Source organism: Cervus elaphus, chromosome 2, assembly GCF_910594005.1.
Source record: "Cervus elaphus chromosome 2, mCerEla1.1, whole genome shotgun sequence".
Lineage (NCBI taxonomy): Eukaryota > Metazoa > Chordata > Mammalia > Artiodactyla > Cervidae > Cervus > Cervus elaphus.
The window spans coordinates 37,086,423-37,114,061 of NC_057816.1; the positions used below are offsets into that span (position 1 = coordinate 37,086,423).

Sequence of the window (27,639 nt, forward strand, 5' to 3'; positions counted from 1 at the left end):
TGACTCTGGCAAGGCTGACAGGGTTGCTTCCCCCGGGCCGTGGGCTCTGCTGACACTTCGTGTATGAAGGAGAAGGCCACCACCTCGACAGCTCCTTTCTGCAGGCTCTGCTCCACAGGCCCACATACCTCGCGGCAACCCCCCTCCTTCCCCCGTCCACAGCTCACAGGCCTGTTTTATATTCCTAACAGGAGACCATGTGCCTTCTCTTAGAGCAACTGTGATTTCCCAAGGGAGACTACTGTCTAGACAGAGCATCCCAATCCATCTTGACGAGAGATGGGCCACACGATGTCAGGTTGGCTCATTTAGTTTTTTTGGGGGGGTCTGTGTTCAGCAGCCCAGGGAAGGCCCTGGCCTTGGCATCTCTGGGTTATCAGATCAACCATCACTCTGTACCACAGCCAACGGGCAGGGTTGGAACTGTCTTCCCAGTCCGGCAAGTGTTACCTGAGGGGAGTCACAGGGGTCTTATATCCAGACTACGGGGCACACACTCACAGGCACACCATACAAGCAGTTCCATTAATCAGGCTGAAGCTCGATATGGCTCTTTCCCACGTGTTCACAGCTAAGCACCGGGCTGGGAGGAGGACTGAACGCCTGATACTGCCAAGGGCTGCGGCAGGTACCATCACAGCCACTGTCTTCATTAATCCTCACAGATTAATAGGTAGATGAGGTAGATAAGATGGCTATCACACAGATAAGGCACCTGAAGCTCAGAGAGGTGCCATGCTGTGTCCCAAGCCACACAGAAAGTGGCAAAGCTCAGATTCGAATGCATTTTCATTAGGACTCTCAACGTTCAGTCGTGAGGCCAAGCATTTATTCCTCAAGCACGCACTGAGCCCCTTCTCTGGACAGCCACTGGGCCACCTGTAGAAGATCCGACTGCTAGCACGTCACATAGGTCCAGTCACCAAAGAACCTACATCCCAGGAGTAGACAAGACGAGGTGATCCGAAAGAGAGGTGCAGACGATAAGATCAGGACCTCAGATGAGTGATCAGGGCAGGCTGCCCTGAAAAAGTGGCATTTTAGCCAAGACCTGAAAGATGAGGAGGAGCTGGGCATTTGCAAAACTCGGAGAAGAGCGCAGGCAGAAGGAACAAGAAGGGCCAGCATTTGTAGGAAGAGGCTTGGCGTGCCTGTGAAACAAACCACACCAGGGACCAAGGCTGCGTGAACAAACGTTTGAGATAAGGCAGGGCCTTGTTAACCACAGAAGGGAGCTGGGATTTTGTCAGGAGGTCCCTGGGAAATTAAAGAAGAGTTTTAATTAAAGGAGTGCCGTGATCTGATCTGTGCTTTAAACAGGTGATTCTGGCTGCTGTGTGGAGGACAGAGAGTAGAGAGGGGGCAAGAGTGAGGAATCAGGGGAGAGGTGATGGTAGCCTGGACCAGGATGATGGTAGTAGAGATGGATTTTATATTTGGAGATAGGACTTCACAGACTCGCTGATGGACTGTAGTGAATGAGGAAGGAAACAAACTCCTGGGTTTCTAGCTTCAACAACTGGGTAGATGATGGTACCATGTATTATGAGAAAGACAAGACGAAAAAGCAAAATATTCACAGATAGCCATGCTTTTTATTCTTATCAAATCAAGATGGAAAGAAAAAGTAGAGAAGTAGACCCAATTGTGTTTGTCTGGGGAAAGCTGTGAATTAAAGGCTTGAAGCTACTTAACCTGGTAAAGAGAAGGTGTTGGGTGTGAAAGTAGCAAATAAATAGCTAGAATCTGAAAGGCTGATTTGGGAAACAGGGGTTCCACTTATTCCCTGGGCCATTCATCACTGCCACACCAGGGCCAATGGATGGAAGGGAGACTCAGGAATGGAATTCAGTTATAGGTAAGTAAGGGCTGTCTTGTGGTCAGAAGTGTGGAAAGTGGAATGAGGTGCCCAGGATGACGATGACTTCGCTCCCACTGGAAGCGGTTAAAGAATAAATGACCCCCTGGTTAGATGGTGAGTGAATTCAATAACTGGGTAGGGAAATCCTTCTAAATCCAAAATCTTTTCAGAATTCTGTGGTTTTAAGATAAAATATTTATTAATCTGATCTTCTAACTTGGAGTTTGCCCAACAGGGCAAAGCTTCCTTGGTATGTTCTACCTTCTAGAAGATAAATAAGAACAATACTGGCTTATGTCATTCACTATAAAGTGATTCCTACTTTACTTCTAAGTGTCATACAAGAAGATGAAAGGCTTTCTGTATAAGCAAAAGGCACAAGCTACAGAATCAGATACCCTAGATTTGTAATTTATTGGCTCTGTGACATCGGGCAATGTATTTAAATCCTCTTAAGTCTTGATTTCTCTCATTGAAAAATATGAAAAACAACGCCTGATTTAGGATGTTTGTTGTGCAGACCCAAGTCCAGCATCTCACACATGACAGTAAGATTAACAACAATAACTAACATTTACTGAGCCATCACTATATGCTATGTGTTCTAGGTACATTTTCTCCATCTAATCCTTATAACAACCCAGAACCCAGGCACTTATTATCCCTGTATTAAACATTAGAAAACAGACATAAGAGGTTACGTAACCTATCCAACCCTGGAGAAGGTAATGGCAACCCACTCCAGTATCCTTGCCTGGAGAATCCCATGGACAGAGGAGCCTCATGGGCTGCAGTCCATGGGGTCACAAAGAGTTGGACCCAACTGAAGCAACTGAGCACAACCTATCCAAAAGTCACACAGCTAGTAATACTCCAATTAGGGGGAAAACCAAGTAAATAAACAGACTTCAACAAAGGTTGAAAGAAAAAGACAAAGAAAACCACATTTCCATCATTTGAAGAAATGTAACCTACTATTGCAGACTTTCCCTATGGCTCAGCAGTAAAGAATCCATCTGCAATGCAGGAGATGCAGGTTTGATCCCTGGTTCGAGAAGACCCCCTGGAGAAGGAGATGGCAACCCACTCCAGGATTCTTGCCTGGGAAACCCCATGGTCAGAGCAGTCTGGTGGGCTACAGTCCATAGAGTCAGAAAGAGTCAGCCACGACTGAGCCACTGAGCATGTGCAATCTACTGTTAAATTTCACAAATAATTCAGTTAATTTAGTAAATATTTATTCAACATGTAAATGCATAATTGAATGAATAAGTGATTCCAACAAACATTTATTGAGTTCCTACCAGCCACAGCAGATGGAGAAGGGGGTGGCAGAGGATGAGAGGGTTAGACAGCCTCATTGACTCAATGAACACAAATGTGACCAAACTCCAGGAAAGAGTGAAGGACAGAGGAGCCTGGTGTGCTGCAGTCTACGGGGTCTCAAAGAGCTGGACATGCCTGAGCGACTGAACACCACCCAGGCACAGCATCAAGAAACTAAGGTTACAGAGAATTTATATTCATTTAACAGAGAAGGAAATGGCAACCCACGCCAGTACTCTTGCCTGGAAAATCCCATGGACGGAGGAGCCTGGTGGGCTACAGTCCATGGGATCACAAAGAGTCGGACACAACTGAGCAACTTCACTTCACTTCACTTCAACTGAGAGTTTGCTATTAAAACCACAATCCTAAAAAAAAAAAACAAAAAAACCACAATCTTCAAACTGCGGATAAACTGCCAACATAATGACCCATATTCCATGAAAAAAAAGTTCTAAAAAATATCCTCATACAGACCAAAGGAAGCTAGGATTACTGTTGTTATTTCTTTGGGAAGTCAAAACTGTTAAAGAGACAGAGCAGTAGGCAGAAGCACACAATCAATGGAAGCCAAGTGAAGAGGGAGTCTCAGGCAAAAGAGTAACACCACCAAAGGAAGCAGAAATCTAAGAGGACAAAGGTTGACTTAGGACCTTGGGGTGTTCTGATGAACTTCACTAGAACTGTGGGGAAAGAAACCAAATCGCATAAGGCATTTGGAAGAATGGGTTAAAGAGGAAGGGGAGGCAATCTTTTAAAGTGCTTCTGTGCTTAGATGCTCAGTCATGTCTGACTCTTCACAACCCCATGGACTGCAGCCCACCAGGCTCCTCTGTCCATGGGGATTCTCCCCCAGCAAGAACACTGGAGTGGGTTGCCATGCCCTCCCCCAGGGGATCTTCCCAACCCAGGGATTGAACCCAGGTCTCCCACATTGCAGGAAGATTCTTTGCTGTCTGAGCCACTGGGGAAGCCCAAGAACACTGGAGTGGGCAGCCTATCCCTTCTCCAGGGGATCTTCCCGACCCAGGAATCGAACTGGGGTCTCCTGCATTGCAGGTGGGTTCTTTATTGTCTGAGCCACCAGGGAAGCCCCATCTTTTAATAAGCTTGGGGATTAAAAAGAGAGGGAAAGTGACTTCCCTGGTTGTCCAGTGGCTAAGACTCCCCACTGCCAACACAGGGGTGGTTTAACTTCAATCACTGGTCAGAGAACTAGATTCCACAAACTGCAGCTACCATCAAAGATCCCCATGTGCCGAAATTAAGCCCCGCAGCAGCCAAATAAATAAATAAATATTGGGGAGAAAAAAAAGGAAAGGGAGAGAATAACAGCCCGATGAGGAGAATCAGGAGCCAAAGGAAAGGAGAAACTGAAGACAAAAGGTAGGTTGAGGAGATGGAAGTAAGAAACAGCAAGAGGACTAGACCCAAAGAAGACAAAGAGGGGGGACAGAATGCATAGGGAAAGGCTACCCATGGGGAAGGAGAAGTCACCTTCTGCTCTGGGACAGGAATCAAGGAGGAGAGACCGCTGTACGGACCTTATGAAAAAGACTCTCATCAAGCTGGATGAATACAGAGCGATCAAGTTCTATAACACCATTTTGAAATCAACAGCAAAATGATACTGATTTTCTTGAGCCACTCAAAAATTGGTATTGAAAAAGACAAACATCATTTAGATATCAGTTCTATATGGTTTAAAAAAACAGGCTTATTGAGACGTGCTTATATTCAGTTTCTTAATCTGGGTACTGTTATTCTGATGTGTTCACTCTGAAAACTTCATCAAGCTATATGCTTATACATGCCCTTCTCTATATGTGGGCTTCCCCGGTGGCTCAGATGGTAAAGAATCCTGCAATGCAGGAGACACGGGTTCAATCCCTGGGTCAGGAAGATCCCCTGGAGAAGGGAATAGCAACCCACTCCAGTATTCTTGCTTGGAAAATCCCATGCACCAAGGAGCCTGGCAGGCTACAGTTCACGGGGTTGCAAAGAGTTGGACACAACTGAGCAACTTTCACTTTTTCTCTATGTATATTATAAACATCAAAAAAAGCTTTTATAAACCAATCATTAACTTAGAATTATTACTCCTGTACTCTGTTCAGTTTTTAAAAGAGTAACTCAGTCTCAAACTATACATTCCTTCTGACAGGCAACATTCCTTACTATTCTTTTAGATCTGCCATAGTACTAAATTCAAGACTAGATACACAATAGGTATCTAATAAATATATGTTGATGTGACTGGAAGAACTTTAGTACCAGATGTTCAGACTTAATACAATCTACCTACAGGAAATGCACCTTTAGGACTGTAAAATCTTGCAGACCCTACCTTAGCCAAGTGATTACACTGAACATCACCAGTAATGGGATAAACTAACATTATACGTCTCCTCTTGTGAAGCAATGCGAAGTACACGACATCAGCTATTTAGAATTCTTGCCCTAAATGACTAACTTAAATATAATCATGGAGAAATACTTAGATAAACTCAGATTGTGAGATATTTTTAAGAAAACAGGCCTGGTATCTTAAAAATATCAATGTCATAAAACACAATAAAAGAGAAGGAGACTTGTAGATTAAAAGAGACTTAAAAAGAGAGAGAAAGGCTTTCGGCTTTCGGCTAGGAGGAGGCGAAGGTGCAACTTTCTTCGGTCGTCCCGAATCCGGGTTCATCCGACACCAGCCGCCTCCACCATGCCGCCTAAGTTTGACCCCAACGAGATCAAAGTCGTGTACCTGAGGTGCACCGGTGGGGAAGTCGGTGCCACGTCTGCCCTGGCCCCCAAGATCGGCCCCTTGGGCCTGTCTCCAAAAAAGGTCGGTGATGACATAGCCAAGGCAACTGGTGATTGGAAGGGTCTGAGGATTACAGTGAAACTGACCATTCAGAACAGACAAGCCCAGATTGAGGTGGTACCTTCTGCTTCTGCCCTGATCATCAAAGCCCTCAAGGAACCACCAAGGGACAGAAAGAAGCAGAAAAACATTAAGCACAGTGGAAACATCACTTTTGATGAGATCATCAACATTGCCCGGCAGATGCGGCACCGGTCTCTAGCTAGAGAACTTTCTGGAACCATTAAAGAGATCCTGGGGACCGCCCAGTCTGTGGGCTGCAATGTTGATGGCCGCCACCCTCATGACATCATAGATGATATCAACAGTGGTGCAGTGGAGTGCCCAGCTAGTTAAGAACTGCAAAGGAAAAAGAAAAATAAAGGATCATTTGACAACCAAAAAAAAAAAAAAAAGAGAGAGAAAGACTAAAGACACATACCTAAATTTAACAGAGAGTCCTTGATTAGCTCCTAGAATTAAAAATAATAACTGTCATCAACATTATAAAATTAATGTTATTCATGTTATCTGGACAATAGGGGTAGGATAGATTGTTTGCAAAAATGCCTGCACTTGCTCATGCCCTTGAGCAAAATGACTTTGCAGCATCTCCCTTCAAAAGGAGCTTGTGACTTGCTTTGGCAAAAAGACTGCAACAGAAGTTATGCTGTGCCAGCTCCAAGTGTGAGCCTCAGAAGGCTTTGCACACTTCCACTCTCTCTCAGACTCTGCTGTGTGCAGTGGGTAAGTCTGGGCTGTACTGCTGGAAGCTGAGAGACCCTCTGGATCAGAGACCCAGCCAGCACCTAGTGGATCCAGCACAGACTACAAGTGTTGAGGGGGCCAGTCAAGGTCAGCTGAGCTTGATTCACATTAGAAGAAGAACTCAGCTGACCCACAGAATTATAAGCATTAATAAACAAGGGTTGTGTGAAGCCACAAAATTTTGGTAGGATTTATTATGCAGTGAAAGGTAACTGATCGAAGATTTAAATATAGACTATATATTAGACAATATGCAACCAATGTAAGTTTCCAGGGCATGATAGTGGTATTGTAGTTACAGCGAAGGTTGTCCTTACACGTAGGTGATAAATACTGACATATTTAGAAATCAAGTATGATGATGTCTGCCCCCCCCAAACATAAATCTGTGTACATAGAGAAAGCAAATGTGGCAAAATGTTAATAGTAAACCTAAGAGTTTTCTTTAATGTTCTTTGCACTAATCTGTTCATTTGAGATTTTTCAAAATATACAGTTAGAAAGAAAAATAACCCACCTATCTCCAGAACATGGTGATGCTGAGTATTTATCTGGGAGCCCAGCATACCACCTAGTAGTGAACAGATCCTTCTCAACCCTTTTTTCCATTCTACCCCCACCGACCCCTTTGTACTGATAATGACTACTGTTTCTGAGGCTTCCCCCGATGACTTAGCAGGTAAAGAATCTGCCTGCAATGCAGGAGACACAGGAGATATGGGTTCAGTCCCTGAGTGAGGAAGATTCCCCTGGAGAAGGAAATGGCAACCACTCCAGTATTCTTGCCTGAAAAATCCCAAGGACAGAGGAGCGTGGCGGGCTGCAGTCCATGCGTGCATGTCTGCAGGCATGCTAAGTCGCTTCAGCTGTATCTGACTCTTTGCCACCCAGTGGACTGTAGCCCTGGTGGGCTGCAGTCCATAGGGTCAGAAAGGGTCAGACATGACCAAGCGACTAAGCACAATTGTTTCTGAAAAGGGATGCAGAACAGAAAGTACAGTAAACCAGAGGTATACTCTAGTAGAGTTAAAAGAAAGACTCATTCATAGATAAGAAATGTTTAAACGTAGCAAGCAATCGCTGAGGTTTTCTCCCTGATATAATCAGGAAAAAAAAACTGTGGCAAGCTGGCTAGAGTATGAAAAGAGAAAAAGCTTTGGCAAGAAACATGGGCAGGTCTTTGAATTATTTTGTGTTAGAAAACAAATATTCATGTGTTTCTCTATTTTAAGGGATTTCTCCAACGCCTACAAATGAGAAGAGTATCTTGTATTACATCTCTTCTCCCTGAAAATCTCTCAAGATTCTTACCAATAGAGCGGAAATCTGTTTTTTCACAATTGGATAAAAGCCTCCATTATTTAATTTGAATTTTCCTACAAGTGATATGCAGCAATTATTAACGCTGTGTATTGACTTATATGAACCAACCCAAGGGCCTAGGTTCAAAGAATATGGTTTTCTGAGCTGAAATTCAAGGACCTTGGCTTTCCTGTGCCTAAAGTCTGCTTAACAATGAACAGCAAACAAAGCCTGCACTGTTTCTCATATAAAAAAAAGTAATCTAGGTGGAGCGATTAATTTTTTAGAACAATCTCTACAAATCTATTAAAATTTCTTTGACTTCAAAAAGCTCCAATCAAGCATTCCTAGGACTTCTATTGTCAGGTGAAAAAAACATTCAATTTACATAAGAGAGGAAAGAAAATGTCTCAAGGTACTGTACCTCTAATGAGTTGGGTGTTCTCATCCATCAAAACCGAATGTTCAATGCAGCAGAAATATTTGTTAAGGCATTATTTGACTCAAAGCCAAATCCATGCCCACTTTTTCTTATACAGTCCCTCAGTTCTCTAGCCCACAAACCCCAGGATGTCTCAGACTACAGTTTGAAACTAGAACTTCAGGTTCAAATGGTTGTGCAAAATGAAGAAGGGACCACATACAGGAAGAATCTTCCAATGGTTCCACAAACTTCATCCAGAGAAAACCACCAGGCTGTCATGTGTTCAAGGGAACTTTTATGTTCAAAGAGAATTCTGTGCACATTAATTCTCAAAATTGTTCATCGACACTGTGAAGACAGCTGCTGAATGACAGGCTTTCCTGACCCACATCTGCATATAAGTATATCTGTCTGGTAGAAGGACTAGACAGCAGCTGACCTGGGTGCAGGTCTGGATCAGCCACTGCGTTCCCACTCACTCGTTACTGAAAGTGTTAACTGCTTAAAGCATAGATTGATTGATACGCTCATTGATTCATTCATTGAGAAAACATCTATTGAGGAAATTTTGCATGCCAAACCTAGGATGGGGAAACACAGATGAAGGGGATATGGTCCCTAGTCCCTTCCCACGAGAAGCTCATAAGCCAACAGAGATGCACAGTACAAACACTTAGGCTGGAGCAGAGAGCTCTGAACAGGTTAGTCACTTGAGTCTGGACATGAATCCAGGCTCTTCTACTTAGACTCTATGATTGATCTTATATGATTTCGTATGTGCCTCAGTATCACTGCTTAGATAAAAACAACGGTCAAATAAACCACCTTTCTCTGGTGACTGAATCTTTTTTCACTTCTGTTCCTTTAATCGCTTAGCCTACCTATGCACATATGGAATGTGCACAGGAATGAGTCCCCAGAGAGGAAAAGCAGGCAGGTCCAGGGAAAGCCTGGTCGCTGTTCTCTTCCTTTAGGCTGGGTGAAAGGGAAAGTGTTAGTCGCTCAGTCGTGTCAGACTCTTTTGCGACCTCATGAACTGTAGCCCGCCAGGCTCCTCTGTCCATGGGATTCTCCAGGCAAGAATACTGGAGTGGGTTGCCATGCCCTCCTCCAGGGGAATCATCCCGACGCAGGGATGGAAACCCAGTCTCCTGCATTGCAGGCAGATTTGGCTTTCAAAATACAAGTGGCAGAGGTGCGATGAATGAGCAGATTCATTCATTCGCTCGCACAACACTGAAGGAAGATGGCCTTCCTGTGCTCACAGGGCACCTCGATTTGTCCCGTACGCCACACCCCACCCTGCCATCTCATCTGCCTGAGTCAGCAACTAAGCTGACTGCCTGCTGAGACTTTGTCATGCTAACTTTGCATCCTCAGTCCCAACCCAGTGCCTGCAACGTGGCAGATGCCTAATGACTTAATAATTAACTAAAATTCATACTGCCCTCAGGAACGAAACCATACATTGGCAAAGTGGCTAGGCATTTTGAGGTGCGGGCCTAAACCTCTCAGGATCCTTCACAGAGGGTCACCGATCTAGTAGGGTCAAGAAATAACTGTGTGACCTAGGGTAGAAGGGGAGAGGGAGGATCATTTCAGTTTCCTCTTTTTAAAAAAATTTGTTTATTATTATTTCTTTGCATTGGGTGTTAGTTGCAACATACCTGATCTTTCCTCTCAGGCTCTCTAGCTGTGGCACAAGGGCTTTAACTGCCCCGAGGCACATGGGATCTCAGTTCCCCAACCAGGCACCAAACTCAAATCCTCTGCATTGCAAGGTGAATTCTTAACCATTGGATCACCATGGAAGTTCCTCAGTTTCCTCTCTGATAAAATGAGGATTAGGTCACAGGTTGGCAAACTATGGCTCCTGGGCCAAACCTAGCTCAGCTTATGGTCCCCTCCAGTTTAGGGTGATTTTTACATGTTTTAAAGGGTTATAAAAGCAAATAAAGAATAACATGCATCAGAGAACCCCTAAGTCTATGTGGTTCTCTACACCTAGTATGTTTACATTCTGGCCCTTTACAGAAAAAAGCTTGCTGACTCTGGATTAGATGTGACTCTCTCTCTCTCTCACACACACACACACACATACACACAAGGTCCTTTAAACCTGGACATTTTTGCATTCTCATTCTGCTTGATCAGCCCCATTCTGGCTCCATGCACCAAGCATTCCCAAGTCCCAACCAGCACACACAGCGGGAGCTCAATTGTCATTTGTCTAACTGAATAAATGGATTCTGCATCAGTAACCCTAAGAACTAAATCCCCCACCAAGAGGGTAAATTGGGTCAATGTGTATCAAATGAAGCCCTAATAGATGTCCCCAGCATCCGCTTGCCACAACAAGGGGACGGAGCAGCAGCTCCACAGGCTCTTGGATGACAGTGGTACCAAACTGGACCCAGAGCTCAGATAACCAGGATTAAGACTCACCTGGCTTCACCAAATCAAAAATACACTCAGCCATCCCCTGCACAAACCCCTTGGATAAATGATAAAGCTATCAAGAAGTAGCTATCGAAACACAGATCATCTCAATAGATAATCTTAATAGCCGTGGACCCAAGAGAGGAAATCCCACCCCAAATAAGGCACATCGAAGAATTTAGCTCACCACATTCTGTTTCTCTTTCCCTCTGTTGTTAAGGATACATAATACCAAAACAAGGAATTCAAACATTTATGTCAGGGCAGCAAGCCAAGGAAAGCCTAGAATATATGACCCTATTAACACTAATGGAAGTTGAAGCAAGCTAACAGAGACAATAAAACCTGCCCCCTGCTCTCACTACACGTACATTTCCAAAATAAACAGCCAGCAATTATTCTTTTAATGTTCCTTCTCTGCACATCCATAAATCACTCCTGGGCATATACCTCTTGCTGATTTCGAAGTACAGGTCTCTGGGTTTTCTTTTTCTCCTACCTTGCCTTCACTCTTCCTGTTTCTGGATGCTGACAGAGGGCATCCTGAATGGGCCTGGGGGTGCTTTTCTATGATTCCCTCAGTTGAGCATCCTCAGCACACGTGTAGCACACGCCAACCACCACCTCCTTCATCAGACTGAGCCATAGGAATCACCCAACTGATCTGGGGTTTCTGCCCTCTCCACTCTTCCCTAAAGAAGCCGGTTGGAGCTCTCCCTTCTCCCAGCTGGCCTAGAAATCTAAAGGTCCCCCACACCCAATGATGTGATAGACTCATACATCTCACTCCCACCCCCAGCCCCCCGGCCCCATGCCCCCAATATACTGAGCTGGAAGCTTGACAACAACAACAAAACAACTTGTATATCTCAAAGCTTATTTCCAGAGACCGAAGGACAGAAGAACAGCTTAAATTTGGATTCTTTTCCTGATTTACTAGGTAAGCTTTTTCCAATAGCCAAGACAGACAGACAGACAGACAGACACTGACCCACTGCCAACCTCTGCATGTACTTGAAAAAAAAAAAAAATCCCATTCCTTCTCAGAGTCTTGTTACTCTCATAGGTTTCTCAACCATTAAAAATGGGTTTAATCTCGGCTGGCATCTTTGCTTGAAAGGTTAAGAATCCAACACCTTGGATTATATTATTGGAGCTCTGAGTTCCCCCCCGCCCCTAGGGAGGAATCCTGCAATGATTGTTCTCTGATTCCAGGAGCAAACAGCCTCACCTATATTTTCAGCAAATGCCATCATTGTAACCCCTGCTGGGGGACCCAGCACAGTACCTATTCCTGGCTCTTCTCCCTGTTGAGCATGGGATCCAGAGTAGATCCAGACCATCCACTAGGGCCAAAAGAAAATCATCACTTGGTTTAAAAAAATAAAAAAAATCCCTGGAAAGCATCTAGGTAATTAATGTACGGAAATGCAGACTCCCTCCAACATAAGATAAATCTAGTATCTACTGATTTTGTCTCTATAAAAGATTTTGCAGGCTGTTCATTAATATTTGTATAAAGAAAAGAGCCCCACATGTGCCTTTTTAAAAACATATTTGTCTATTTGGTTGTGCCAGGTCTTAATTGAAGCATGCAGGATCTTAGTTCTGGAACCCGGACCCCTGCATGGGAAGTGTGGAGTCTTAACCACTGGACCACCAGGGAAGTCTCCCACATGTACCTTTTGAATGTGACATTTCACAGGAAGTTTAAGGTGATTCAAGTAGGTGTTAGAAAACACAATGGGCTACTCAGATATTATTATCAAGTATATCTGGGGAAAAGTGTATATGGAAAAATGCATATTAATGCTCAAAATACACTATGGCTTATTCTTTTAACAGTGCACAATCATCTTACATCATCCAGGCTGGATGAATCACAGCTGGAATCAAGATTGCCAGGAGAAATATCAGCAACCTCCGATATGCAGATGACACCACTCTAATGGCAGAAAGGAGAACTAAAGAGCCTTTTGATGAAGGTGCAAGAGGAGAGTGAAAATGCTGTCTTAAAACTTAACATTCAGAAAATGAAGATCATGGCATCCGGTCTCATCACTTCATAGCAAATAGATGGGGAAACAGTGGAAACAGTGACAGACTATTGCTTGGGCTCCAAAATCACTGTGGATGGTGTCTGCAACCACAAAATTAAAAGATGTTTACTCCTTAGAAGAAAAGCTATGACAAACCTAGACAGCATATTAAAAAGCAGAGACATCACTTTGCCAACAAAGGTCTGTATAGTCAAAGCTGTGGTCTTTCCAGTAGTCGTGTACGGATGTGAAACTTGGACCACAAAGAAAGCTAAGCACTGAAGAATTGATGCTTCTGAACTGTGGTGTTGGAGAAGACTCTTGAGAGTCCATTGGACAGCAGGGAGATCAAACCAGTCAATCCTATAGGAAATCAACCCTGACATTCACTGGAAGGATTGATGCTAAAGCTGAAGTTCCAATATTTTGGCCATCAGAAGCGAAGAGTCGACTCATTAGAAAAGAACCTAAAGTTGGGAAAGATTGAGGGCAGAAGGAGAAGGGGCCAACAGAAGATGAGATGGCTGGATCCATCGACACAATGGACATGAGTTTGGCAAACTCAGGGAGATAGTGAAGGACAGGGAAAGCTGGCGTGCTGCAGTTCATGAGGTCGCTAAGAGTCGGACATGACTTAATGACTAAACAACAACAACAAATCATCTTATAAACATGGTACAACCATTCTTACTCCTTAAAGCAGAAATAATTATTTCCTTTACTTTATGGACCCACTGGACCCTATAAGGATGTTAATAACAGGACCTATGACCTTTTATTTACTCAATGTGTTTACTCTCCTCACACTTCACTGCTTCTACTACCCTAGACTGTAAGTCCCTTGAAGACAAGGACCCCATCATATTCCTTCTTGAGTCCTCAGTACCCAAGAGACTGCCTAGCACCTAGCAGGTGCTTCATAACACCCAGATGGAAAAGCAAGAGACGCAGTAGGTATTAAGAGAGCAGAAACTGAATCTGTCTTATTCATTGTTACCTGTCCTATAAGTATTTTTTGAATGAATGGATGAAAGAAATAAAAGAGCAGTGGTACTAGGGCATGAAAATATAGAGTTTTGTTGTGGCATAATAAGTATCACCTTTTTCAGTTCTAAAACATTTTTTCTTACCTTCTGGCAGCTTATAAATCAGGATGCATTTTGCAATGGATGGCAACTTGGCATTGTGTTATAGTTTATTTGGAACTTTCTCTTCCTTCCTTTCTCAGTGGTACACAGAAAAGTCTGACATGTTAAAAATAATGGCATTGGGACATCCCTGCCAGTCCAATGGTTGAGAATCTGCTTTGCAATGCAGGGGACTTGGGTTTGATCCCAGGTCGGGGAACTAGGATCCCACTGGCTGCGGGGCAACTAAATCTGTGCACCAGAGCTAGCCATGTGCTGCAACTAGGAAAAGCCCACACACGGCAACAAAGACCCAACACAGCCAAAATAAACAAAAATTAAAATTAAAAAATATTTTAAAAAAATAATGGTGTCATAGATTTAGTGAAATATAACCGTTTGATGTGGCTGTAGTAAGAAGGGTTGGAAAGACAACCATAACATTGCACTGAATTTTCCACAAGAGTAGAAACAATAAGAGAGGCTGGGCTTTTTAGGGGCTTCCCTGGTAGCTCAGCTGGTAAAGAATTCACCTGCAAAGCAGGAGACCCCGGTTCGATTCCTGGGTCGGGATGATCCACTGGAGAAGGGATAGGCTGCCCACTCCAGTATTCTTGGGCTTCCCTCGTGGCTCAGACAGTAAAGAATCTCTCTGCAATGTGGGAGACCTGGGTTTGATCCCATAGTTGGGAAGATCCCCTGGAGGAGGGCATGGCAACCTACTCCAGTATTCTTGCCTGGAGAATCCCCATGGACAGAGGAGCCTGGTGGGCTACAATCCATGGGGTCGCAAAGAGTCAGACACGAGTGAGCAAAAGCACAGCACAGGTGGAGTGGCTATTTCTCTCACAATGGTTGCCCCTTCTCTAAAAGCAGCCCACAGGCCAGTCTACGCTAAATAAATGTCCTTCTGCCCACCACTGATTGGTCCAGGGGTGGTCACATGATTCATAGTGAGTCAATCATTACTCTAAGATTTTTTTACTTGGAGCCAGTGAGAGTGTAGAGGCTTCCTTGGTGGCTCAGTGGTAAAGAATCTGCCTGCCAATGCAGGAGACATGGGTTGATCCCTGAATTGGGACGATCCCCTGGGGGAGGAGGAAATGGCAACCCACTCCGGTATTTTTGCCTGGGAAATCCCATGGACAGAGGCGCCTGGTGGGCTGCAGTTCACTGTGTCACAAAGAATTGGATGCAACTTAGCAACTGAGGGTACACGCAGACACCCAATGGGAGTGTAGCTCAGTCTGTCTCTGGTGTCAGCCACCGTGAGATTTACAGTTCAGGAGCACTCCCTGGCCATGCTCCCTGCCATGCAGGAGGGAATCAAAGGCAGGAGACAGAGCCTGGACATCATCTGAGTCCCTGTGTGGCTCAAAACAGCTACATGCTCACCAAACCCATTTCTTTTCCTTCTTAGGCCTTATTTCTCAGCCTCCTTTACCTTTAGGTGGGGTCATGTACTGAGTAATAACGGATGGAATGAGGCCAGAAGTAATATAAACTGCTTCCAGACCTGGCCCATGAAAACCTGCCACGTGAGATCCTCCAAGCTCCTTCTCCATCTGCAGATTAAAAGGAGAGCACTCTGAGATACCTAGAGAAGGGAACTACAAGATGGCCTGGGTCCCTGAAGCATGCTAACTAGGAAAAACTATGTTGAACTGGTGAATAAACGAGAAATAAACTTCATTTGTGTTAAGCACTGATATTTGGGGGGATTATTAGGGCAATTACGTGCTTTAATCTTCCTTGGTTCCAGGTATACCCATCCCTCCCATGGTTACATGAAACACCCCACTATTCTTCCCATAAATTCCCTCTTCACCCAAAGTAGTTTGAGCTGAAAGTCTTTCCTTTACAACTTGAAGAGTTCTGGGAAATGAACTACAATCATCTGAAATGGCAAGAAGACAAAAGTAAGCAACAGTCCCTAAGTGTCTAGGGAACACTAGAAAATTTCTCAGAACAGAGTAATAAGTCCAACAAACTAATGGCAAATCACAAGACTCTTTTCAGTGTCCAAGAGCTTCCAGCTCTAAACTCATAAGCCACTTAGAGTGAAATCCTCTCTCCAATCTCCTTTTACTACCATAAGCACGTATAAACTTGTAATAGCCATGCCTTAGGGTATATACACTCATGAGTTCTCACCCACCTAGAATCCTAGCAAGCAAGATAAACGTCACTTATCACACAGAGTCAGCCCTGCTGTCCCCAGATTTATTGGGAAATGGGTCCACAAGCAACTCCGAGAAGTCAGATAACGACCCTGCGCCGCGGAGCTCTGGGTATGAGAGGACAAGGCTGATCAGAGTTTTCAAGAACAAATATTCAAGACTCAACAAAGCTTAAAGGAGCATTTATAAGACTATAAATGAAAAGATTACAAAAATAAACAGAAGAGAGATGCCACGGATGCCTACATCAGCAAGGAAAAGTTTTGCCTGAACTGGGAGCCAGCGATGACAGAGCACGCATCCTGCTCAGTTTCGAGAAATGTCTCTCAACGAGCCAAGATTTATAACAAGCACTGACATCTGTAATGCATTCTAGGGGCTAGTTACAGAGCACTTTTGTACTACGCATCGAGTAGTTTGACTCTCACAAGGACAGTAGGAAACTGGGATTGTCATCAGTGCTTTATTTACAGCTAAGAACACAGGCTCAGCCAGGTCACGTGCTCAGAGCCCCAGGATTTGTGGTTTGAGCCAAGACTTGAGCTCCCATTTCCTGACCCCACATCCGCTGTCCATTTCGTTGTCCCCCAAACGATGAACGCCAGGGCAGAGAGGGCCCAGCTGGAGGAGACTTTTCCCAATGCCATAAGATCCATCAACCCACTTGGAGGGTGGTTGTCTTTGCTTCGTGCAGCCATATGTGGGAACTTTCTGCGGGCGGGGGGTGGGGGTGGTTAAAGGGCCTGGGATAAATGCCTGGTCTGCCTCCAAACTCAGCTGGGAAAATAGTCTCTGACAAGATACCATAGCTTGTGCCCACAGGCAGGCCCTGAGAGAAGGAGTCTGGGGCATGGGGTTAGGAGTGCTAAGGCCTCTGTGTGACCCTGGCAGAACCTCAGAGTCGGAAGCCTCTGAGAACCAGGCCACAAGCTCTCTCAGGATCCTAAAGATAGAATCTGGGGCAAAGGAACTGAACTTACCCTTTGCTGGGATGGGAGAGAGGATCAAATACATAAACTCAGCTGGCCTTAGACAGTTCATGAGCTACCTCTGAGAGGCAAATTGCCAAGATCAAACACTCACATATTACCTGGGAAGGAGGAAAAAAAAAAAAATCAGGTGGCCTAGTGGTAAAGAATCTGCCTACCAATGCAGGAAATATAAGAGATGCAGGTTCGATTCCTGGCTCGGGAAGATCCCCTGGAGAAGGGAATGACAACCCACTCCAGTATTCTTGCCCAGAGAATTCCATGGAATGAGGCACCTAGCAGGCTACAGTCCATAGGGTTGCAAAGAGCTGGACATGACTCAGCAACTGAGCACACACACAAGAGCCATTTATCCCTGGCAGCTGGCAATCCACCACCTTGGGAAGAAGACATGGGAAATTGGAGGACCTGCCCTTTGGGGTGTTGGAAAACTTGAAGAGTGGGCCTCTCCTGAATATCACTACTTCCCAGGCAACAAGGATGAGAGGAAGGGCCTTTATCCTGGTGCACTTCCTAAGAGATAGAAAATCCAAGATCCTGATGAATATGGAATAGGGAAGGGGCAATGGCCTTGATCTGAACAAACTTGGGCTTGAACCACCACTCAATGTCTTGTTAGCTGTGATCTTGAACAACTCACAACCTCTTTGAGCCTCAGTTTCAATATCTGTAGAGGATACAACACTGACCTTACAGGATTTGGAGGGGGAAGAAGAAAAATTATAAATGTAAAGGGCATAGCACACCACCTAATACACAGGAGCCACTCAATAAATGTGAGCTCTTTTTGTGCACCCTCTCAATCCTTACTTCAATTCCTTATTATTGTAATGTTAGTACTTGGTCATTCTAATTCTTAGAAATTCACTAGGCAGTAGTCTTGAATCATATATATCTTGGCTGTTTTGCTAGTCTCTTTGAAATATAACCATCTGTGATTTTGGCTGTGAACATCTCAAATAACTCTAGACCCTTGGGTCTTTTACTAGTCTACTTCATGCTTCCTAAATTCCCTTAACAAACAAAGAAAAAACCCTACAACCTTATCATCTTTCTCCAACTTGAAAGAGAATCCAAACCTTATGGATATTTGGCACATGGCTGCACCTAACAACTTAACAATAGTCAAGTTCAACTAACTAACGTTCCATAAGGCTTAAAATGAAGACTTCTGAGTTCACCAAAGCTTTATAGAGTTCCATCAACATGTAGTGTGCCTATGAACATAGGGACAACGGCAAGGATGAGTTTCTTGTGGAGTTCTTCATTATCTTCTGGGTCTTTGGGACCACTTCCTCCTGACATGCTATTATCCAAGTCAGGGTCATACCCGTCCTCTATACGCCAGACTTGAATATACACCATTACCAGTGCTTTGACTATACTACACAATAACTGTCTATTTTATGCTTTCTTCACCACTCTACAATCTCCTTTCAGGCAAGAACAGTGTTCTGCCATATCTCAGTTACCAGTACCTACCAACACAGTACCTGGTGTGTAACAGACATTGAATTAATACTGGAGGTGTATCAGATGGATAAATAAATAAATAGGGTTTCTAGATGGTTGAATAGCATCACCAACTCAATGGACATGAGTCTGAGCAAACTCTGGAAGATGGTGAAGGACAGGGAAGCCTGGCGTGTTGCAGTCCAGTAGTTGCAAACAGTCAGACATGACCGAGTGACTGAACAACAACAAAGATCTGGGAGAAAGTTTAGAAATCACCTGGTCTAATACAAGGTCTTCATCTTACAGATAAGGAACCTGAGGCTCAGAGCTGCAAGAAGATTCAGCCCAGGTGGCCTCAGAATCAGCGAGAAGATGAGAAGTGGCAGCAGTCACACGCCACTTTGACTGTGAGTTCAAAGACAGACATCACTTCACACTCACTCCCAAGGAGAGGCGGTGTAGCCTGGTGGCTTCCCAGGTGAAGTCTTCGGCTACCTGTCTGTCATGTGATTTTGGATAAATTACTTTATCTCTCTGAGTCACAATGGCTACATCTGTTAATTGGGGCTACTAATAATTCCAGAGCTGTTGAGGGTATAAAACCCGCCAACACACATAAAGTGCCATGCATAGAAGCAGCTGTGTGCCAAATAAATGTTTACTCAGTGAATCATGAAGGAGTCCCTGTCCAGCACACCACAAGAACCTGGTTTAAGACTTTGTATTTAAATCTCTGCCTGCGTTGAAGGTGGCTGGATCACATGGCTATGTACTTGGAATTTGTTGCTTGCTGGAATTAGACCTTAAAGCCAAATGGCCTCTATAATGTTGCTCCCAGTTCCTTTCACTGTGGTTGCCCTTGCTTCCCAAATCTGCCACACAAATTACCCATCTTCTACCACCCAGCTAGTTACACCTTGTCTAAAAAGCTGTCTCTGATTCCCATGATGTCATTAGCCCTTCCTCTCTCACTAATTAATATAGCAGCGGGGGGTATCCGCTTGGCTTTTTAAATTGTGGCAAAATACACACAATGTAAAATTTACAACCTTAACCATTTTTTTTGGCTGTGCCACAGAGCATGTGGGATATTAGCTCTGCAACGAGGGATCGAACCTGTGCCCCTCGCAGTGGAAGCTCAGAATCTTAACCACTGAACTGCCAAGGAAGTCCCCCACCTTGACCATTTTTAAGTGGACAATTCAGCAGTGTTAAGTACATTCACATTGTTGTGCAGCTAATTGCCAGAACTTTTTTATCTTGTGAAACCCAAATTCTCCACTCATTAAACAACAACTCCCCCCATTACTTCCTCCTCCAGCCCCTGGCAAGCATTCTACTTTCTGTCTCTCTGAGTTTGATTACTCTAGGTACCTCATTTAAGTGGAATCATACAATATTTGTCCATTTCTGTCTGATTTACATCACCTAGCAAAATGTCCTCAAGGTTCATCCATGTTGTGGCATGTGTTCAGAATTTCCCTCAAAGGCTATTCAGCTTTGAAATACATTCAAGACTGAATACACAGAATAATTATTCAATGTTCCATTGCATGCACATACTACATTTTGCTTATCCATTCATCTGTTGATGGACACTTGAGCTGCTTCCACTTCTTAGCTATCGTGAATAATGCTGATGTGAACATGAGTGTATAGAGGTTTGTCTGTCTTATCTCCTCTACTAAATGTGAACTTCCCAAAGACAATGAATGAGTCTCAGTCATCTCTATAGTTCTCAAGGTGCCTGACACGTGATGGCACTTAATAAAAACCTATCAAGTAAGTAAGACAGTTGTTGTTTAGTGGCTAAGTCATGTCCAACTCTGCGACCCCATGCACTGCAGCCCAGCAGGCGTCTCTGTCTGTGGGATTGCCTAGGCAAGAATTTGCAAATGGCAGTATTACACAGCAGAAAAGCACAGGCTTTGCAGTAGACAGTCCTGATTTCTGGTCTTGGATCTGCCTCTTCCTACTCATGTGATCTTAGGCGTGTTGCTTAAGCCCTCAGAGTCTCAGTTTCCTTATGTGGTTTTTGCCACAATTAAATATTATAACTTAGAGAAAGCAGTTGGCACAGCACTTGGCACACCATAAACTTAAAAAAAAAGTATGCCAGTATTATGATTATAAAGTTACATAATCAGGAATTTACTGCACATACATGCAGGCCATTTAGTTTTCTGGCCATGATAATTTTAAAGGCAGAGACTATGCAGAATTCTGAGAGCAAACAATTCATTACAGGTAACAGTCAAAACAGAAAGACACTACACAGCAGTAACAATGAATTTGGATTGGTTTCACTCTCCTGAAATCTTGAGGTCTGGATGTTGGAAATTTTGCCACTTCAAAGGGAAAAACTTAAATGTTGTACTGAGGACCACCTCACTGAACAAAGCAGCCTGTCAAAGATCTCACATTTTTTCATCAGGATGACTTGAGGGTGTTATTTTTTGGTGCCTGGGCTGAGTCTGTCTTGAATTTGATCATTCAAGTTTGAACTTTTTAGCAAAATGATGAAAAAAGAAATAGATCTTTATGACTATTTCAGACAGACATATTTATTTCAATCTGTCTCAAAGGAAACTGAGCTCCCCGCCCTACTCCTAGTTCCTTTTGGACATGAATTCTTTTTGAGGTTGCTCTCCAAATTTTGCAGACCAGAAACATTCCTTCCAAAGTTAGCTCTTAGAAAGTAGAGTTCTTAAGTCCTAGAAGGAAAACTTATTGGAGTTTCTTTTTGTCTGCTGAAACAATTAACATTCCTCATGGCTAATTCAAATGGCTCTCTGAGACAAAAATCAGAAACGTGGTTGTGTGGTGGAGGAGAGGGAAGGGAAGAAAAGAGATGTTAAGAGAATGTTGTTCAAATGCTAGTGTTAGTCTCTCAGTCATGCCGGACTCTTTGCGACTCTCTGGACTGTAGCCCACCAGGCTCCTCTGTCTGTAGGATTCTCCAGGCAAGAATACTGGAGTGGGTTGCCATGCCCTCCTGCAGGGGATCTTCGCAACCCAGGGATTGCATCCAAGTCTCATGTTTCTTACATTAGTAGGCACGTTCTTTACCAGGCACGTTCTTTACCACTAGTGCCACCTGGGAAGCCCCCCATATGCCAGAGGTCAATTTCAATTTGGCTCCCAAATAACAGCTAAGGGCTACTGAATGCCTTCCCCAACCAGGACACCCAAATAACTTTGAGGCCCACCGGGTGAAGGGCACCAGACTGAGACTTGAAACACAGGGCCTTGTTTCTGCTCTAAGTATTAATTTTGGTGATGACTGCATGACTCTGTGAACATTCTAAAACAAACAACTGAATACATACAGTTCATGTGAATTTTATCTCAAGAAAGTCATTTAAAAGCCAGCATCAAATAAAAGAGTAAATTTTAAGAAATCTCACTACATACACACACACACACCCCCAACTCCTACTGCGCTGGTGTGAGTAACCATTTTGTTATTTTATATTCTTCCCAGATTCCTATGTGTAAATTCAAATGTATTTGCTTAACCCCCTACTTTTTTCACAAAACATGCACTCTTCTGCATCAGCCGTCTTTTTGAGGGGTGTGGAGGACCCATCTTTCTTTCACTTAAAATATCCTTGGAGATCTTTGCATATCCGCACTTAGAGAAACCCTAATTCTTGTTGGTAGTTTAATAGCTTTCCCTTTTGTGAACATACCCATTTATTTAACCAGCTTCCCACTGATGCACACTTAGGTGGTCTCCAATCATTTGCTATCAGCAATGATGACGCAACGCTTGTGCGTTCTTCTTAACTTGGTTTCATCAGGTAACATTCTGCTTCTGGACTGAAGGGAGACAGCATCAACAGCAGGAACCTCTTCAGAGTTAGTCGGAACTGGGTCTGCATTCAGCCTCTTCTGTGCGTGTGCATGTTAGTTGCTCACTCATGTCTGACTCTTTGCCATCTCATGGATTGTAGCGCGCCAGGCTCTTCTCTCCATGGAATTCTCCAGGCAGGAATACTGGAGTGGGCTGCCACTTCCCGACCCAGGGATTGAACTCAGGTCTCCTGTATTGCGGGCAGGTGCTTTACCATCTGAGCTACTAGAGAAGGCACAGCCTCTTCTGCTAACTAGCTGTTAGCACCATGACTGGGAAAGTTACTTTTATCTTCTGAGCTTTAATTTCCTCACTTCATAAAGTAGGCAAAAATCCCACCTACTGTATCAGGTTGCTTTTAGGGCTCAATAGGCTCCCACTGGCTAAATTTGGGACAATTTTTGTATCAAAAAGCATAAATATGGGAGCAGGGGAGGCAGAAGGTTGGAAATGGACTGTAACACATGGGGGTGGGGGAAGAATCCAGGAATCCAAGTGATACTAAAAATAAATAAGTAAATAAAAGAGTAGGGGAGTTGAAAGCTAATTTATCGGAAAAATGCTGGAAAACAAATACAGAAAAAAAGAGAGAATTAGAAAATCATGCTTTTACTTACTGCATAGCACAGGGAACTCTGTCAGTCTTACGTGGCAGTCTAGATGGGAGGGGGGTATATGTGTGGCTGAGTCCCTTCGCTGCTCATCTGAAACTATCACGTTGTTAATCGGCTATACTCCAATACAAAATAAAAAGTTTAAAAAACGAAACAGAAAATCATCCTTTTATAGATGTTAATTGATCTAGGCCAGGATTATCAATAGATGTTTAAATCAGAGAGATAAAAGTTGTTGAGGAACAGGAGATTGAAACAATCTCAAAGTATCACCCCAAAGACGTTAATAAATTAGAAAGAGAAAAGGGTTCCTTTACAATGTATAGATCTGGCAAGGCCACCACATTCAAAATACAAAGTTCCCATCACCAGCCTTGGGTCAAACTGACATTTATGTGTCACCCTAATGTGATGCAAGGGGAAGGATACAGCATCGCCTATGGGGAATTCTTATTGCGAATGTTTAACCTGAGCATAAGAATGACAAAACCAGCTGACAAATCCAACCTACCGTCTACAAAGCAGCTTAGAATTTTCAAACTGTCAATGTTATGAAAGACAAAAAAAAAAAAAAGGGCAGGGGAACTTAGCCACATTAAAGGAAATTCAAGAAACACAACTACACTCACTGTATAAGCAATCTTTGATTAAATTCTGTGTCCCCCTTCCCCTAAAAGGTTATAAATATCATTGGAACAACTGGGAAAATCTGAAAAATATTATTGTTCTAATGTAATGATATTGTGGTTACAGGGGAGAATGTCCTTGTTCTTTAGACATATACGCTTCAGTGCTTAGAGATAAAGTGTTGTGGTGTCTGCAGCTTACTTTCATATGATTTTGAAAAAAAACAAAATGAATGTGTATGTCAGTGTATGTGTGTGTGTGCGCGCACACACAATCAGGATGGGAAAGCAAATAAATCTAGATGAAGGGTATAGGAGTTTTTGCTGTAATATTTTTGCAGTTTTTCTATATGTTTGAAATTGTTCAAAATAAGTTGCGGGGAAAAAAAAATCAAACAAAACATGTGAATCACCTGACATCCAGTAGGTGTTGTAAGAGTTCCCATCATGGCTTCAACCAACTCAGCAGATCTACAGAAAGCTCCTGCCCTCTAACCACGCTATGTGCTGGGCTAAGTCACTTCAGTCGTGTCTGACTCTTTGCGACTCTATGGACTATAGCCCAACAGGCTCCTCTGTCCATGGGATTCTCCTGGCAAGAATACTGGAGTAGGTTGCCGTGTTCTCCTCCAGCAGATTTTCCCGACCCAGGGATTGAACCCAAGTCTCATGTCTCCTGCACTAGCAGAAGGGTTCTTTACCAGCAGCACCACCAACACAAATCAAATCAAAGTAAATGCCACCAGCCAGACAGTGCTGCCTTCAGAAAGCTTACACTTCTGATCAGATGACAAGACAAAAACAGGAAACACCTGGAGATTCAGTAAGGTTTTGGTTGCAGAAGAACTACCTGGGGCCTACATCTGTGAATTTTTTAAAGTTTGGTAACCTTTTAAAAAGCAAAACAGAAAAAAAAAAAAAAAAAAAGCAAAACAGAACTGTTACTTAACGTCACTAAGAATTATTTCCTCATTTACATGGGAAAATAGAGCTGGAATCTACAAGTGAGGTTGAGAGAATAAGATAGCATACATAACACACCTCTGTAAAGCATGTGTTACTGAAGACTTAGTAAAATATTAATCTCCTAGAATAAAAGCAGAGAAGGAAAGTTCGGGAGGGTTCCACCTTTGTTTCCCTATCAGAACACCCAGCACAGGAATTTGCATTTAGCTTATGCTCACAAATACTGGATGAAGAAGTAATGGTAAGACATTATGAGACAGAATACCTAAAGAAAGTCTCTGTGGCTACAAATGCCACTGGAATTAGAGAAACGATTAATATGAGCTGGCCCAGCCAGAGACTGCAGTACCTTAACAAAAGCACATATTCATGTGCACATAAATTTGCCAATTTATGTGACATGAGTTTGGGCAAATTCCAGGAGATAGTGAGGGACAGGAAAGCCTGGCATACTGCAGTCCATGGGGTTGTAAAGAGTCTGACACGACTCAGTGACTGAACAACAACAAAATTAGCAAAAGTCCTACTACACAGATTCTTTCATCTGAGCCCTCAAAGTAATCCCTATTTTAGAGATAAATAAACTGAGGTTTCAAAAAATGAATTACCCACTGAGCGCACAACTCAAATTTCTGTTTGCCCAACCCAGCCGCAGAAGAACGAAAATAACTGGTTAAAAGAATGGAAATACCTCACAGCTCAGTGATCCCAGGGTCTCTGCAGGACAGTGAGTCACTGATGGCCACTCCTAAACTCAGGCCTTTTCTTCAACAAAATGCCAAAAATCTGCCTTGGGATTGCTTCTCTGGCTATTCAGAAAGATGAAAAATCAGGCCTTTTAGCCACCAGCTTCAGATACTAAAACAGCAGAGTTTAAATTCCCCTTTCTTATGTGGCTGCGTGACAGAGATGGAGAGGAAGTGAGCAGAAGAGATGATTTTCAATTCAAGGTTGACAGTGTCTGCATTTTAGTGAAGTTAACCTTAACTCAAAAATAAAATTTCCCTGCAAAATTTTCTGGGGGAAGACTCTTGACTGTGTTACTGTTCTTGTTCACTTTTTAAACATCATGCTGTGTTGCAGTCTGAGATAATACATTTTATTTCTCTCTTCCAGAGGTTTCCATGTTATTGATGTATCAACCTTTACTACAGCGATCACAAAACCATTACAACTTCCTTCCCTTAGTAAGAGAGGCTAGTCTAAGTGGCTAATGAACTTGGCAAAGGTATAAAAATGACACTTCAAAGACTGTGATAAGAATTTAAATCAGGGGGCAGTTTAAATGAAAAATATCTATGCCCTTTGCCCCAGCATTTCTACTCTTAGAAATGAATCCTACAGAAATACTCCCACAAATTTATTACAAAAGGATGCACGCTCAAATGCTCACCGCAGCAGTGTCTGACGGCCACCAAAAAGGGTAAGTTAGAGGAAGATGCAAATACATGGGGCAAATGCCCAAAATACATTAAGTGAAAGAGAGCAAGCCAGATACGTATTATAATAACATCATTAGCATACATGTGAGGGAAAATGACAGCGTGTGTGTACATGTTTAGTCGCTCAGTTGTGTCCAACTCTTTGTGACCCCATGGACTGCAGCCCACCAGGCTCCTCTCTCCATGGGATTCTCCAGGCAAGAATATTGGAGTGAGCCGCCTTCCTTTCTCCACATCATCTTCCCGACCCAGGGATCAAACCTAGGTCTCTGGCATTGCAGGGAGATTCTTTACCATCAGAGCTATCAGGAAGGCCAGGAAATGACAGCAATACACATCAAAATCACAACAGTGGACTATGTGAGGTGGAATTAAGGGAATTTTCCCTTTGTAGTTCATTAGACATGTCTGTAATGGATTTTGATTTCTCTTATGTCTAGAATCAAAAAACTAATTTAAGTTATATGTTTATGTCCTCTTTTATGTCCTTTCCTCTTTGCAGTCAAATGCTCTACTCCTGAGTTATTCCCCCACTTATCTCTCTTTTTTACTCAGGAAACAGCCACCTGCATCATTACCTCTAGAAATAAAGAGCACCAGCTGCAGTGGGGAATGACAGAATCGTGGTCAGAAAGGACAGAAAAGATCACCTACAATATCTGCCAACAAACAGTATTCCAGCCCATAAGCTGACTAAATACATGCAGTGACCAAAACAATCACTATCTTCTGAAGCAGGCCTTGATGTCTTCTAGATTTCCTGTGACATTCCTAAAGATGACATTCAGGAATGGGCAACTGACTTGAACAATAATATTCACCAGATGACAGGCTACGCAGACAGAATCATTACCACATCCAAGAAAACTAACCTTGTTACTGATTATCTCCCATGCAGCTCCCATTCAAATTTCCCCAACTGTCCCCTCAATGTCCTTTATAGCTTTTTCTTTTTTAAGTCCAGTATCCAATCAAGGGTTGCATGCAGCATTTGGTTGTCATAACTCTTTGCTCATGCTGGCTCAGTCACTAAGTTGTGTTCAGTTCTTTGTGACCCCATGGCCTTGTAGCCCACCAGGTTCCTTTGTCCATGGGATTTTCCAGGTAAGAATACTGGAGTGGGCTGCTGTTTCCTCCTTCAGGGGAGCTTCCCGAACCAGGGATCGAACCCATGTCGCCTACATTAGTAGGCAGATTCTTTACCTCTGAGCCACCAGGGAAGCCCGCCGTAGCTCTTTAGTCTTTTTTAATCTAGATTAGTCCCCCATACATTTTGTTTTCCTTTGTTTTATTTCTCTCTGATGACACTGACACTTTTGAAGATCACAGTCCGGCTGCTCTACAGAATGTCCCACACTCTGAATTTGC

The 27,639-nt window shown here is 43.4% G+C and overlaps 2 protein-coding genes across 5 annotated transcripts in view; one reads left to right on the forward strand and one right to left on the reverse strand.

Moving 5' to 3' along the window:
• Positions 1-27,639, reverse strand: part of RAB30 (RAB30, member RAS oncogene family) — a 146,831-nt gene that overhangs the window by 65,199 nt on the left and 53,993 nt on the right. The window contains exon 2 of one of the 4 annotated variants that reach the window (XM_043875829.1): positions 17,304-17,413. The exons of the other annotated variants lie outside the window; for them this stretch is intronic. The gene's annotated coding sequence lies outside the window, so the exon portion shown is untranslated. The remainder of the gene's footprint in view (positions 1-17,303; positions 17,414-27,639) is intronic. 4 annotated transcript variants of the gene reach the window in all.
• On the forward strand, positions 5,807-6,465 carry LOC122676536 (60S ribosomal protein L12-like). Its single transcript, XM_043875880.1, has one exon. The coding sequence runs from the start codon at positions 5,904-5,906 to the stop codon at positions 6,399-6,401; it is 498 nt and encodes a 165-aa protein (XP_043731815.1). The 5' UTR covers positions 5,807-5,903; the 3' UTR covers positions 6,402-6,465.